Source organism: Geotrypetes seraphini, chromosome 3, assembly GCF_902459505.1.
Source record: "Geotrypetes seraphini chromosome 3, aGeoSer1.1, whole genome shotgun sequence".
NCBI lineage: Eukaryota > Metazoa > Chordata > Amphibia > Gymnophiona > Dermophiidae > Geotrypetes > Geotrypetes seraphini.
Window position 1 is genome coordinate 349139541 of NC_047086.1, and position 14496 is coordinate 349154036.

At 45.9% G+C, this 14496-nt stretch overlaps 2 protein-coding genes across 6 annotated transcripts in view; one reads left to right on the forward strand and one right to left on the reverse strand.

The window, feature by feature from the left end:
• NSL1 (NSL1 component of MIS12 kinetochore complex) overlaps positions 1-11420 on the reverse strand; it is a 51683-nt gene extending 40263 nt beyond the window's left edge. For both annotated transcript variants that reach the window (XR_004538838.1, XM_033938470.1), the window contains exons 1-2: positions 11084-11420; positions 7789-7864 (exon numbers count right to left, since the gene is read on the reverse strand). Coding sequence is in view for 1 of the 2 variants with exons in the window: in XM_033938470.1 (XP_033794361.1) it covers positions 7789-7864; positions 11084-11386 (379 nt within the window). In the remaining variant the exon portion in view is untranslated. The remainder of the gene's footprint in view (positions 1-7788; positions 7865-11083) is intronic.
• Positions 11421-11509: 89 nt separating this feature from the next.
• Positions 11510-14496, forward strand: part of TATDN3 (TatD DNase domain containing 3) — a 33526-nt gene continuing 30539 nt past the window's right edge. For all 4 annotated transcript variants that reach the window (XM_033938472.1, XM_033938473.1, XM_033938474.1 and 1 more), the window contains exons 1-2: positions 11510-11638; positions 14262-14294. In XM_033938472.1, the coding sequence (XP_033794363.1) occupies positions 11576-11638; positions 14262-14294 (96 nt within the window). In that variant the 5' untranslated portion in view covers positions 11510-11575. The remainder of the gene's footprint in view (positions 11639-14261; positions 14295-14496) is intronic.

Here is a 14496-nt window from a genome sequence, read left to right on the forward strand (position 1 = left end):
CTGGAAATTGAGGGAGTAGCCGTGGGCTATGATCGAGAGCACCCACTGGTCGGTGGTGATTACTTCCCATCGAGAGTGAAAAATGTTTAGTCGACCTCCTATGGGCTGTGGAAGAGGACAGGAGGGAGGGAGACTGGCAATGCCCTGGAGAAAGGAGTCAAAAGGGCTGCGTCGGCTTAGTTTGAGGGACAGGCTTTATGGCAGGCGGCTGTTGCTGGCGAGCCTGTTGGTGCTGTTGGCGTTGCCTCCGAGGTTGAGGAGGATGAGGCTGAACCGGCCGAGCAGAAAACCGCCTCTGATACGATGGCTGTTGTCTAAATGGACGAGGAGGAGGAGGCTTCTTCTTATTTTTCAGTAGGGTATCCCACCTCGTCTCATGTGCAGAAAGCTTTTGAGTGGTGGTATCCATGGATTCGCCAAAGAGCTCATCCCCCAAGCAGGGAGCATTGGCAAGACGGTCCTGGTGGTTCACATCCAGGTCTGAGACTCGAAGCCATGCCAAACGTCTCATCGCTACAGACATAGCAGTGGCTCGGGATGTCAGTTCAAAAGTATCATAGATGGAACGGACCATAAACTTCCTGAGTTGCAAGAGATTGGAAGTGCATTGTTGAAATGCAGGAAGTTTGCGGTCTGGAATATACTTTTGAAAAGTGGCTACCTGTTGTATCAGATGTTTCAGGTAAAAAGAGAAGTGAAACGCGTAATTACCTGAACGGTTGGCCAACATCGCATTTTGGTAAAGTCGTTTACCAAATTTATCCATGGCCTTGCCCTCTCTGCCAGGAGGGACAGAGGCATATACACTAGAGCCTGTAGATTTTTTGAGGGTTGACTCCACCAGCAGAGATTCATGGGGAAGCTGATGTTTGTCAAACCCTGGGATAGGAATCACTTTATAAAGCGATTCCAGTTTCCTAGGGGCTCCTGGAATGGTTAGAGGAGTTTCTAAATTCTTGTAAAAAGTTTCCCTCAAGATGTCATGGAGGGGTAACTTCAAAAATTCTTTAGGAGGCTGGTCAAAATCCAAAGCATCGAGAAATGCCTTGGATTTCTTAGAGTCAGACTCTAGGGGGATTGAAAGGGTGTCTGACATCTCCTTAAGAAACTCGGTGAAGGACGAGTGCTCTGGCTTACTAGCAGGATCCTGCACCGATGGATCATCCTCCTCCGATGAGTAATCTTCCTCGGTACCGAGGGGATCGTCAGAATCATCCCACAAATCAGGGTCCCGTACCGATGGAAGACGGCCCTGAGAAAGGGGAGTAGAGGATTCGGTATGCTTGGTTTTGCACACCGATTTCCCTGACCGCATCGATACCGTACCTGGTGACTGTACAGCGGTACGGGTGTCAGAGAACGGTACCGGATCAGAAGCCGAGTAAGCAGTACGCCGAAGCGACTTCGGCTCTGCCGACAGAACAGGCATAGATATGGAAGATGCAGATTTTTGCGGTGCCGATAACGTCGATGCCGATAAAATAGGCTGGTTGACAATCGGCACCGAAGGCTCAGTAGGTACCGACACTGGAAGGCTCGGAGTCAGCAGAGCCGGGAGCAATTGTTGCAATTGCTCCTTAAGCTGGACCTGTAGGATGGATGCAATACGCTCATCCAAAGTCAGTCCCGATGGCACCGGTACCGCTTTTTTCTTGCTCAATACCTGCGGTGCAGCTCGACGCTCAGGTGAAGTCGATGCCGATGAAGAGGCAGTAACTTCAATGGGAGCGGAGCGCTTGCGGAGCCGGCGCGCAGTCTGCAGGACTTGGCTCACTGCATGTTCGACTGGCGGGCCGAGAACAGTAGGGGATGGCTTCTTAGCCGGCTTACCTACCGGGTGCGACACCGGCGATGGATCTTGCGGTGTCGACACCACCGGTGTCGACTTGGAGGAAGTTGCAGGAGTCGATGCCGGTGGAACTTCCATAGCGGTACTGAAGAGAATCCGCTGCTGTATTTGACGAAGAGAACTACAGTGGGTGCACGTTTCTGCCCTATGGTCCGGACCCAGACACTGAGGCACCACTTGTGCGGGTCGGATAAAGATATAGGGCGCGCACACCGCTGACACTTCTTAAAACCCGGTGAAGGGGGCATGAAGGGAAAAACGGCCGTAGCAAAATCGAAGCCCGAGGCTTCGATGGTGCCAACCGAAAAAAATCGAAAAAAACGGATTTTTTTTTTTTACACAAACGAAAGAAAACAAGAGAGCAAATCTCGAAGAAAAAATAACGCGCGAGCGGGAAGGTGAGTAACAAGGAAAAAACACGCGTCTTCTTAGCTCCGCGGAAACTAAGAAACTGGGGACCGCGCGCCTTCGTCGGGCGGGAAGGCCCTCGCGCACGCGCGGTGCGGCCTAACTAGAACTTTCTAAGTTCTTAGAGTGCAATCACTCTAAAATTGTCCGTACCGGGGCTCCGTCGGTGCCGTCACCCATCAGTCAAGAATATGCTGCCTGCTTGTCCTGGAATAATCGTGGTTAGTGTAGACCCGATTCTGTAAAGGACACCTCTCCCGGGCGTCCTATAAAGAATCAGGGCCTTTGTGTCCTGCAAATGGCAAAAGTTTCAAATTTATTTAAAATTTCTTATACCACCTAATCAAACTTCTAGACAATAATAAAAGGACAGGTAAAGTTCGGCTCAGTGCTGTAAATCACTTTTAGTGTCATGTGTTGCGAGTGAAAGGGGCAAGCCAACATTTTGACTGGTTAGTTGAATACTGTCTACAATACTTGGAGTCTTAGTTATAATTACTATCATCATAATTACTGCCTTTATTGGTGGAATGATGAAGACTTGACAACCAGTGATTAAGCACGGGTGACTTGGTAGCTCTGGCCACCATGTTGGGAAGACATGGGTCTTTATCTGCTATAATTTACTGTGTTACTGCAATACAGCAAAATATCCTATTAGGCAGCTAAGGGGGCAAGTATAGTTGAGGCACATAAACACAGACAGACAAGAAGGGCAGAACAAAATTGTTAGGATTAAAAAAAAAAAAAAGGATGATTGAAGGCAAATTATGGTACTTATTTTAGAAGCACTATTCATGTTTAGGATGTCTGAAAAACGGCATTTAGATATCCACCTTGGATAGCAGTGCTAGAAGGCAGAGGTACCTTCTTTGATCCTGTTGCCATCAATGGCATCAGCAGAAAGGGACCACTACGGTATAGGACAACTGTTGACTGCAACCTACATCCCATATGGGGCTCGGGAGAGGGTAGGACTTAGGAGTATTGATCCTCTTTTATCCAGGGAAGATTTTCTGGAGGTGACCAGACTTTGGCAGGGCAGGAGGGGGAATTGGATCTGAGGGAAGTTATGTTATATGTTAATCAGGTTTTCCCTATTCAGTTTAAGGTCAGATTACATTACAAGAGGTTGAGTCAGTTATCCAGGAAGTTACAATGGATAGTTTGACATGAAAATTCAATATAGTTGCTAATACAGGTAGGTCAGTACAACTATTATTACAGTTAGGTCGTAGGGGGTCTGGAGGTCAGGAGGGGGATTAGATCAGGGAGAGAAAGTCAGGTGATTGCTTGTGCCAATGAATGTCTATGTTGCTATTTCACAACACAGATGCTCATGTACTATGAAAGGGATGTCTATGTAACTGCTTCTTTGGCCATCTGCATTTTGGATATTGTTTTCTAAAAAACGTACACTCTTTCTGCATATAGCTGGTAATTGTACCAGCTATTTTAGAACAGATCCTTTCCTGAAATATTATCAGAATTTCAGACTTGACATCTGATTTCTGTTTTAATGTCCTTTCTAAAATGCCCTTCCACATATGCAGTTGAATAAGGTATGCAGAACAGGTCTCAGTTACAAGGTGTGTGGCAAGCTAATCCAGAAACTGAGTGAACCGATAGTCAGTCACTACATGTATAAAAGGCTTGGGAGAAGAGCCAGGCTTTCACCTGCTACCTGAAGTACAGGCAATCCACCCCACTTATTTTATAAATCTCTTCTCAAACCTTGAGACCCTAATCCAGTGTCCCGCAAACTTTCTCGAGCTGTGGCACACTAAAGGTAGTGGCCGTGGCTCGAGGCACATGGAAGTGCGCAGATATTGCTGTGATGACATCACGCGCATGTGTGACATCATCATGTCGATGTCCGTGTGTGTGTGATGGCCCTCCAACGCCAGTGGGGGGTGCCAGAAGGGAAGAGGGCCAGAGAGAAGGAAAGGTGCTGGCACCCACTGATTGCCAACAGGACGTGCCTTTCGCCATGAGAGGCATGTTCTGTAGGCAGTCAGCTGGCGCCAGTGCCTCTCCTCCTTCCCAGTATGCCACAGCACACCTGAAATCTCAGGAGGCACACAGTTTGAGATACACTAGTTTCAAGTTTCAACTTTATTTAATGTTTGATATAATCGCAATATCTAAATCCAGTGCGATTTACAAAACTAAAAATATCAAAACAATTTCAACAAACATGGTATTAAAAACATTGTGATTATAAAAATACTAAGAAAAAAAATGAGGGGAGAAAAAAAAAAAGTTGGATTAAATACAATGTAAAAATAAAATAAAAGGGTGGTTGGACATGAAAAGGTTGGGGACGGAACCAACTTGATTTCTATTTAACAGTATTCCTAATCTGATAGCCCTTATCACTGTAAATCTTAATTGATATTATGTACTAGATCAGACATGGGCAACTCCGGTCCTTGAGGGCCAGAATCCAGTCGGGTTTTCAGGATTTCCCCAATGAATATGCATGAGATCTATTTGCATGCACTGCTTTCAATGCATATTCATTGGGGAAATCCTGAAAACCCGACTGGAATATGGCTCTCGAGGACCGGAGTTCCCTATCCTTGGTCTAGCATGTACGTGATCTGGCACCTCTCTCTCAAGCATTCCTACCCACCCTATCAAACTCATACCTAAGGTTGCCCACCGACAATACCACAGGTTTCCTTCTCCAGTGCCTGTTCCCTCTTGGAATGGGATGATTAAGTGCTTAAGGGGGGCAATGCCTCCCCTTCAAAATTCTACCTTCCCTTCCTCCCTGTCCACAATCTGGCACCTCTCCCTCAAGCACTCCCACCCTCTATCAAACTCATACCTGAGGTTGCCCACCAACAATACCGCTTTCCTTCTGCAGTGCTCTGTTTTCTCTCGAAATGAGATGATTCAGCAAGGCTGCAATGAATCTTCCCATTCCATTTCTATGCAGCATGCTCAGCAAAGAGCTTTCTAACACCACCTGCTGGTAAATCCTTGAACCACACCACCGTTACTATACAGAACACTCTGTATGATGACTATGGAGAGAGCCGTTCAAACAGAAGCATTAAATTTCTGAAATTATCAACAAGTACTCATATTTCTTTGTGCTTCTTATTTTTATGACTGTTGTAGTATTTTGCAATACACAATGAAAAATTAATTACACTTCATTTTAGGGCTGCAGGAAGATTAAAAATATTAATCGAAATTAATCTTGATTAATATGTAAGATATTTTTAAAGAAAATACTATAAACACAAAATAATTCTTGAAATCAAGCATAAACCTCTATCTTTCATCTACTACCTAGTCTCCCATTTCTTTTTAACCTCTAATGCTAATTGCTCTTTCTATCTGCTCTCTATTTTACCTTTTTAAGTATTTTATTTCTAATACTTTTATGTTTTTCCCATTCCTTTTGCATTTTACCTTAATTGTTCTCTCTTTCCTATCATAAATTGTATTTCTTTCCCTTCTACCCCATTGTTTCCTTGTAATAGTTTTAATTACCTTGTTTTAATTTGTCAGTTTTTAATGATTTTTATATTGTTGTTTTTGTTTATCTTATATTTTTTGTATATTTTAAAAATTTATGTTATTATTTGTACATCGCTTAGTAATTGTGATAGGCGATTAATCAAATAACTAATAAACTTGAAACTTGAAACTCTAACATGGTCTCTCCTTTCTCTTGCCTCCTGAACATTGTTTCCTCTTTTCTTCTCCCCAATCACCTCTCATATCCATTATCTCTCTCCCTACCTTTGTGCATCCAGTTTTTCCTGTCTCATCCTCAAAACCCTCACTGGATCTCTTTCTTCCCTCGACACCCCCTCCCCGAGTTCAGCATCTCTCCCTCCATGCCCCCTGATGCATCACTTCTTGCCCTCTATGTCCTGCCTGCGTTCAGCACGTCCTACTTTCTCCATGCCCCCATGTATTACCTCTCTCTCTCCTTGTTTGCCCTCCCCTCGATACAACACCTCTCCTTGATACACCTCTCCTTCCTTGCCCTGAATCCAGCACTTTTCCCTCTCAACATAGCAACTCTCTCTTTATTCCCCTCAACGTAGCAACTCTCTCTCTCTTTGTCCCCCTCAACGTAGCAACACTCTGTGTCTCCCTCAACGTAGCAACTCTCTCTCTCTCTCCTTGTCCCCCTCAACATAGTAACTCTATCTCTCCTTGCACCTCCCCCATGCAGCAACTCTCTCCCTCCTTGTTCCCACAAATTATCTGGTCTGCATCAGGATCCGCCTTCTCTGGGTCTAAAAGAGGCAGCAGCAGCATCATCAGTGTGTCTGTGCTGCCTCTAGCTCTGCATCTGCTCTTTCTCTCTCTACCCCTTCCATCCAGCGTCTGCCCTTGGTATGCCACTGCCCCACCCCTTTGTCTGGCATCTCTGTCTCCTTCCCTCCCATCTCTCCCGCTTTTCTTCCTACCCCCATGCTCTGGCCTCTCTCTCCTCTGCTTTCCTTCCTTCTTTCCTTCCCAACCCCACTTCAATCCATGGTCTGGCATCTGTCTCCCTCCCCTCCATCTCTCTCTCTCCCCTCCCCATGTGATTTAGCATCTCTCTCCTGCTTCCCTTCCCTTCCTCCCCCATGGTCTGGCATTTCTCTTCTTCTTCCTCCCTCTCAATTAGGCGACTTTCTCCTTTACCCCTCTATCCCCCTCTCCTCCCATGGGATGAGTAACCCCCCTCTCTCTCGCTCTCTCTTTTCTCCTCCAGGCTACCGCTTGCAATATTTGGGCTGCCAGCAGCATTAGTCACTATCACATGATTCTTCAAGGGGAGAGGGGGGAGAATTCAGCCAACCTCTGCCAAGCCTTCCAGACAGTTCCAGATTCAAATCAGCCTGTGCTCAAACGCCTGATGCTGCAGGGGTGAGCACTGCTCCCTGGGAACCTATTCTCAAGCACTAAGTGTTAAAGCAGGCTGGCCAAGCAGATACTCTTTTAAAAGTGTGGCCCTCCTGGCTATAGACTCCAATGTCTGGCCCTTCTCCTAGGCAGAGCTATCCCAGGACTACTGGGAACCTCTTAGTACAGGGAAATCTCAAAACAAATATTGGAATAAATCTTGAAAATAAAAAAAATGTAGTGCAGAGCAGATGAAAAGACATCTTCTCAACTTGTTTGCAGAAGACTGAGGAGAGGGGGCACTGCCTAGAAAGACAAGGGGGCTGAGAGAAGAAAATGATTAATGTCTTCTGCAAGCAACTTGCAAGTTGAGGTGTTTAACCCTTCCGGAAAGAGGGCTTGCATCAATTAATTTACTGTCAGAAATGGCAAAAAAGATAAAATTTTCCTTTTGTGCAAACAATTGACAAGTGTTGTTCCATAGCTGTATCCACACCACTAAATCCTTCCCAAAATGTTACAGAAATTGTGACCCGAATTTGAAAAAAGCATGCATAGCCAAAGATTTTGGTTAGAAAAACCCTTAGAGCCTCTAAGTACTACTATACCAGTAAGAAGTAGTGTGACATTTTTCTCAGAGCAAAGTGAGATTGAGAAGAAAGTAAACATACCTGTGGGACATTCTGAAACTTCCTGCCAGAGCTGTCCATAAATACTAACGTTTTCTTGCACGGCTGTCTCAAAATTCTGCAATAAATAATAAAAAATAAAGCTGATCAGTTTGTATTAATAACTAGTTCTCAAGAATAAAGCCTCAATTGTGCCCCTATTCACAGCAATATCAAGGACAATCTGTGGCTCTCCATAGTCCTCCCTCTGCCTCCTTTACCCTATAGAATTGTTTAGAACACAGAAGGGTCATTCTATACCAAGTGGTCTAAAAAAAAAAAAGCTCCCCACCATTTCATCTCAGATTTTGATCAAAATTTGTATGCAGAAGTAGCACAGCATTAAAAAAAGTTTCCCAAAATATCAGATCTTTAGTTGCAATAGTTACTGAGCTAGACCCACTTGTTTTACTTGGTGCTGGTAGCATCGTGCACAGCTGTGAATAAAATGTCTTTATTTATTTGGTTTTATGTCCCATCCTCCTCAAAGAGCTCAGAACGTGTTTACCATTAAAGTGTTACAATATACATACAGTTTCAGGTTCATAATCAAAAAACATAAGATGTCCAAAAAGCATCCTAAATTGGCACTTGGACATCCTAATCGCCAGGACGTTCAAGTGTCGATAATCAGAACTTTCTATACATCTAGCCTCTGTATGTCCAGAACACAAGATGCAATGCAAAGATAATCCCATAAAATCATCCCTTAAAAAACTCTCACTAGAATCCTACACTTACATGGGCCCTCAGAGATGCCACCATTATACTCAATTATGGTTTCATAGTATATGGCTTTATGCATCAGGTCCTCATCGGGTCCGATATTTACCAGTGTTATAAATGAAATAATTAACTATATTATTAATTTAGTTTAAAAGAAACACGAAGACAAATGCAGTTAGGTGAAAAAACACTCTTGAAAATAGTGACCATTTATATAAATTTTATTTTTATATTATGGTCACTATTTTCACCTTAAGAGCGTTTTTTCACCTAACTCTGCATTTGTCTTCGTGTTTCTTTTAAACTAAATTAATAATATAGTTTATTGTATATATATTACATTATGGTCACCATTTTCACTTCACCCTTTTTTCCACCTAACTCTGCATTTTGGCATTGATTATATCTTCACTGCTCACACGAGACCTCTTCGGAGCTTTCCTTCATCTTTTCACTAGTGATATTTATTCACATATGGCATTTACTTTCACCAACTCATTATAGTCTTATTTTTTCACTTACTAAGCCCACTCTTTGCACTACACTGTTTTAGTGTATGATGATTCTCACATTCTTCGATCTGATATCACAGACATTGTTTACACATCATTCCAATATACCTTATCATTTTTAGGACCCCTGAAGAAGACTATCCTGTTGAAACACAGACTGTGTTGGTTCCTGCACTTTCAGCAGACTAGGTCCTTTAGGTTTTTTTATGTGGATTATTTTATTTTTATGTGGATTGCTTTATTGTACTTTTGGAACTTTGACATAATAAAGTCCATTTCAGGAATATCGTCACTTTTTGGTTTCTACTCCATGTAGTGCAGCATACATTATTCAGTTCACAAATATTAAGAAACTAGTCTTTAAGCCCATTACATTAACGGATGCTACAATATATGTCTGTCTGTCTGTCTGTCTGTCTTTCTTTCTGTCTCTCTCCCTCCTGCTGTCTTTCTTTCTGTCTGTCTCTCTCCCTGGCCTCCTTTGTCTGTCTCTCTCCCTGTGTCTTTCTTTCTCCTTCCCTCCCGCTGTCTGTCTGTCTTTCTATCTGTTCCTCTCCCTGCCCCCTATGCAGCAGCAGCATTTCCCTCCCCCCACACTTCCCTGTATAGCAGCCGTAATAGCATTCCCTCCCCCTCTATTTCCCTGTGCAGCATCATTTCCCTCCACCCCACTTCCCTGTGCAGCAGCAGCAGCATTTCCCTCCCCCCACTTCTCTGTGCAGCAGCATTCCCTCCCCTCCATTTCCCTGTGCAGCAGCATTTCTCTCCCCCCACCCCACTTCCCTGTGCAGCAGCCACGCAGCAGCATTCACTCTCCCTCCATTTCCCTGTGCAGCAGCAGCATTTCCCTCCCCCATTTCCTTGTGCAGAAGCCGCAGCATTTCCTCCCCCTCCACATCTCTGTGCAGCAGCAGCGGTATTTCCCTCCCCCTCCCTGTGAAGCAGAAGCAGCATTTCCCCCTCCCCCTCCAGCAGTCTGGCCGGCTCCTTTAGTCCCTTGCTGGAGTTATTGTTAAGATTAAAGGTGCCACAGCAGCTCCTCTCACGATCCCCGCCCGCATCAGAAGCCTTCTCCGATGCAGGTGCGGCTCATGAGAGGTGCCGCAACAGCGGCTTTGAACTTAAAAATAAACTTTGGTCGTGGAATGTAAGGGAGCCAGCCAGACTGCACAACATTACCTTGTGGTCCGCGAGTGTGGGGCCGTTGTAAGCGCGCATGCGCACTCCTGCCGGCCACGCACCTACGGATCACATAGGTAGGAGTGCGCATGCGCGCTTAGCATTTTATTATTATAGATGCTACAATGATGATACAAACCAGATATGAAAGACAATCTTGAATCGTCCCGAATAAACAAGGCCATAGAGATAGCCAAGGTGGTATCTCTAGAAAGGGCAGTTTTCAGGATCTGACCACAGCATCATTGACCTTAGGAATAGGATACCCAGAGGAAATTTGAAACAATTCAAGAACTAAGACTTTTGAGACAGGATGAATCCGACACCAATTTGGCTGTACTCAGTAGTGGTGTGATGCTCACATGGAGTCCCGATAAAGATTAGACAGCAGTTTACCGACAGTTTGGTTGGTTGTTTTTTTTTTGGGGGGGAGGAGGTTAAATATTTTTTTTATTAGCATTTTCATAAACATACAGTACATCTTATACCTATACAACACAATCCAACAGACATAATATTACAGGTCTATCTAATACAATACGAAATATACTATGTAGCCATACAATCATCCAAAATAAAGGAAAACCTATATTAGAACTCAAAAATTAATAATAACTAATTAAAACATGAATCTATTCTAGTACAAAACAAAACAAAAAAAAGCTGCCGTCTCTTTACAGAAGTAGAGAAGACTAGAGTATTATAGTAGGTTCCTACAAAAGTCCGACAGTTTAATATTTGCTGGTCCACTTGAATGTACAAAAATTAAGGTTAATAACTGAAAACAAAATCATAGATAGCGTTTTGTTGGACTAACGTAATACGTTGCTTGGCAAGTTTTCTGGGAGCCGACCCTCTCTTCCAAAACGGCGCTCGCTTACCCCGCTCAGGTCCCTCAGCGCTCGCTCCCTGCGGGCCTCGGGCAGCTGCGGCTGATTCTCCAGCAGAGTCCGAGAGATAAGGGAGCACATCTCCAGCACCTTCGCCACCGAGTGCTTGGACGTGCAGCGCACCCGGGCCCCCGGCTCCCACTGCCCCGCCACCTCCGAGTCGGCCAACACCCGCGGCGGGGTCCCCGCTTCCGCGGGCCTTTCACCCTCCGGCCGTATCCCCGACCCCCCCGCCTCTGCCTCTGCCATTCCCTGAGCAGCGGAGGCAGAGGCCTCCTCCCCGCTCCCCGCCATTTTTCGCCATTCAAAGCCGCTGCCCCGGAGCTGGAAGGAACGTCCCCGTTTGAAGCGTCCGTCACCGCCGGGAGGAAACTAGGGCGCCGACACGTTGGTTCCGCTGCCACACTCTGTGGCGTGGCGAGGCGGTGTTTAGAGTTCGCTTTCCTTATCCTGTTGGGAGGGAGGAGAGTGGTTTTGTGCAGGATGGAGCATGCCTGGGGTTTAGTGGACTGTCACTGTCATCTCTCGGCACCGGAGTTCGACCACGTAAGAGCACCTTTTCTCCAGTTCTTCCCCTTGATGGCTGCCCTCAGAGATTAACATCTTCAATGGACAGTCCCTGCTACTTGGAAGTTGCAATTTACAGAGCTGCGAAGTTACCCTTGGCTTCTACCAACCTCGCTACACTCATGTCACCCCCCCCCCTCTCTTTAAATCACTTCACTGGCTCCCTATCCGCCTTGCATACAGTTCAAGCTCCTAACAAGTGTGTTCATTCTGCTGCTCCTCAATAGTCATACAACTCCTAGAGCAGTGTTCTTCAACCGCCGGTCCACAGAAATTTCCTGCTGGTCCACAGGGCCAGCACATGCATCAGGCCCAAAACAGTGTTCTTCAACTGCCGGTCCACGGTGCGATCGATGCGGCGTTATCTTCGAGCCAGCTCCCTCTTCCTAACTGATTCAGTGCACAAAGCCACGGGCAGTGGCTCCTACGGGCATCCTGCGCCTGAACCGGGAGCCTTCTCTCTGACATTGCAACGTCAGAGGGAAGGCTTCCAGATGAGGCACCGGATGTGCAAGGTGCAATTAGTACTATTATGGGGGCGGGGTCTGGGGTGGAGATTGGGTAGAGATGGGCAGGGGCTGGCCCACGACTTAGCCCCATGTTCTTCAACCGCCTGTACACGGACCGATGCCGGTCCACAGAATAATTCTTTTATTTCTGCCGGTCCATAGGTGTAAAAAGGTTGAAAAACACTGTCCTAGAGAACTCCATTCCTCAGATAAGCTTCTCTTAGCTGTACCCTTCTCCTCCACTGCCAATTCCAGACTTCAGTTCCTTTCATTTAGCTGCCCCCTATGCCTGGAATAAATTACACGAGTTTGTCCACCAAGCCCCTTCCCTTGTTTAAAAGCAGACTGATCTACTCCCTACTGCCCTCCAACCCAGCTAGCAGATGATTAACCATTCCCCATTAACTGTATCCATGACATCCTGTTTGTCTGTCAAGATTATAAACTTTTGAGCAGGGAGTTTCTTCTTTGTGACGCTGTACAGCGCTAGGTACCTCTGGTAGCCCTAGAGAAATAATTAGTAGTAGTAGAGACTTTTTTGGTGGTCCTGGTTATTTAAACTTGCATCCTGAACCATTGTAGTACGGTATTTGTAGCCCACGATTCTCTCCATTGGAATTCAATGCTGCAGGTCTCACAATGCACCAGACGTTTGCAGAAATCGAGTACAGGCCACAAAGTCTCTCTCCCAGAATGGGTAACTTGGCAGCTCTGAACTTATAGTAAACAGACATGAATATATAAGATAGAGTATCAAAACCCCGGAGGAGGACCTGTTGCACAAAAAATTAAGCTCAGAGATATAAAACTCTGAAGAGGGAGAGGTAACCCCCTCTTAGGAAAAGAGTTTATCTTCCAATCATTGCTTCATAATATGTAACAAACGAGTCCAGCTCAAAGGTATAAAAGGTTACAGCTGTGTATATATCTTAATGATGATCATCCCCTCCCACCAAGGTAGGCCACCTGACCACCATCCCTCAGCCCAGCCAGAACCCACCCCACCTAGCCCACCCGAGAACCCCTCCCCAGCTCACCTGAACCCCCCCTAGCTTTTGTAGTTGGCCAATCAGAGGGACCCTTCCAGCCTCCGGTTGGTAGGCCCGCCTTCACCAAAATGGCGGGCCTTCCCCTTCCTGATGCATAGTGGGATGCACCGGTGATGGGCCTAAGGTGCCTGGGCCAACCGGAATCTTAGGCTTGACTCCCAGTGCATTCTGGGATGTGCTGGGAGTGGCCCAAGATTCTGATTGGCCAGATCCCTTAGGCCTTCCCAGTTGGAATCTTAGGCCACTCCCAGCGCATCCCAGAATGCACTGGGAGTGCCTTAGGCGCCTGAGCCAGTTAGGACCTTAGGCCCCTCCTTGGTGCATCCCATAATGTAGCAGGAAGGCCCGTCATTTTGATGAAGGGGGGTTCGGTAGGTGGGGTTCGGGTGGGCTAGGTGGGGGGGACTAGGCTGGCGATGGTTACGGGGGGGGGGGGGTTCGGGGGTGTCCGGCAGGGGAAGGTTGCAGGGGATTGCAGCAGGTTCAGCCAGGAGGGATTGGGCATCCCTACTGCCGTGATCATTGCCGGGGGAGACCAGTGCTTATGACAGATGCCGATTAGAGAATCGTGGTTTTAGGTGAAGAACTGCTCCCTCCCACACCTAAAAAGTCAAGCATTTGGGACTTTGGCAAATTTTGTTTCAGGAATAGGGCTTAAAGATAGACAAAGTGGCAGACTGCGCAATTAAATGCCTGAGTGTACAGGTAGGTCATTCTCTCAACCCCCCCCCCCCCCCCCCCACACACACACACACACAAACACACACACATATTGGATGTTTTTTTTTCGAGAATGGACATTTCCTTGCTGCCTACTTTAGGCGCATAGGGCCTTAGGCCAAAAATGGACTTAGATGGTTTTTTGTTATGCCCTTCTAGGGCTCTGCATTTAAGACTGTTCCTGTTAGTAATGCATTTTATTTATGGCCAGAACACTGGGGAGGGGGCAGTAAGCCACCTGTATATGACCAGCAGTTCACCAACCTTTCATGAACTTTGCAATATTTCAGATTTAATTTCAATTTTTGGTCTGTTTATTTCCAGGATATTGAAGAGGTCTTAAAGTCAGCAAAGGATGTGCGTAACTATGCTGATACAGTATCTTGACTTTGAAATTTGCAAGTATTTACCATGTTTGCATTAGAGAACAGCTGCTGCATGAATTCTATGGCATTGCCCATCAGTGTTACTTAGGAATTGACCTACATGTGTAAACAAATCAGAGGGCTAATGAATGCTAAATTAAGGCCCCCTCAGTGGAAGAGTGTATGCATCAGGA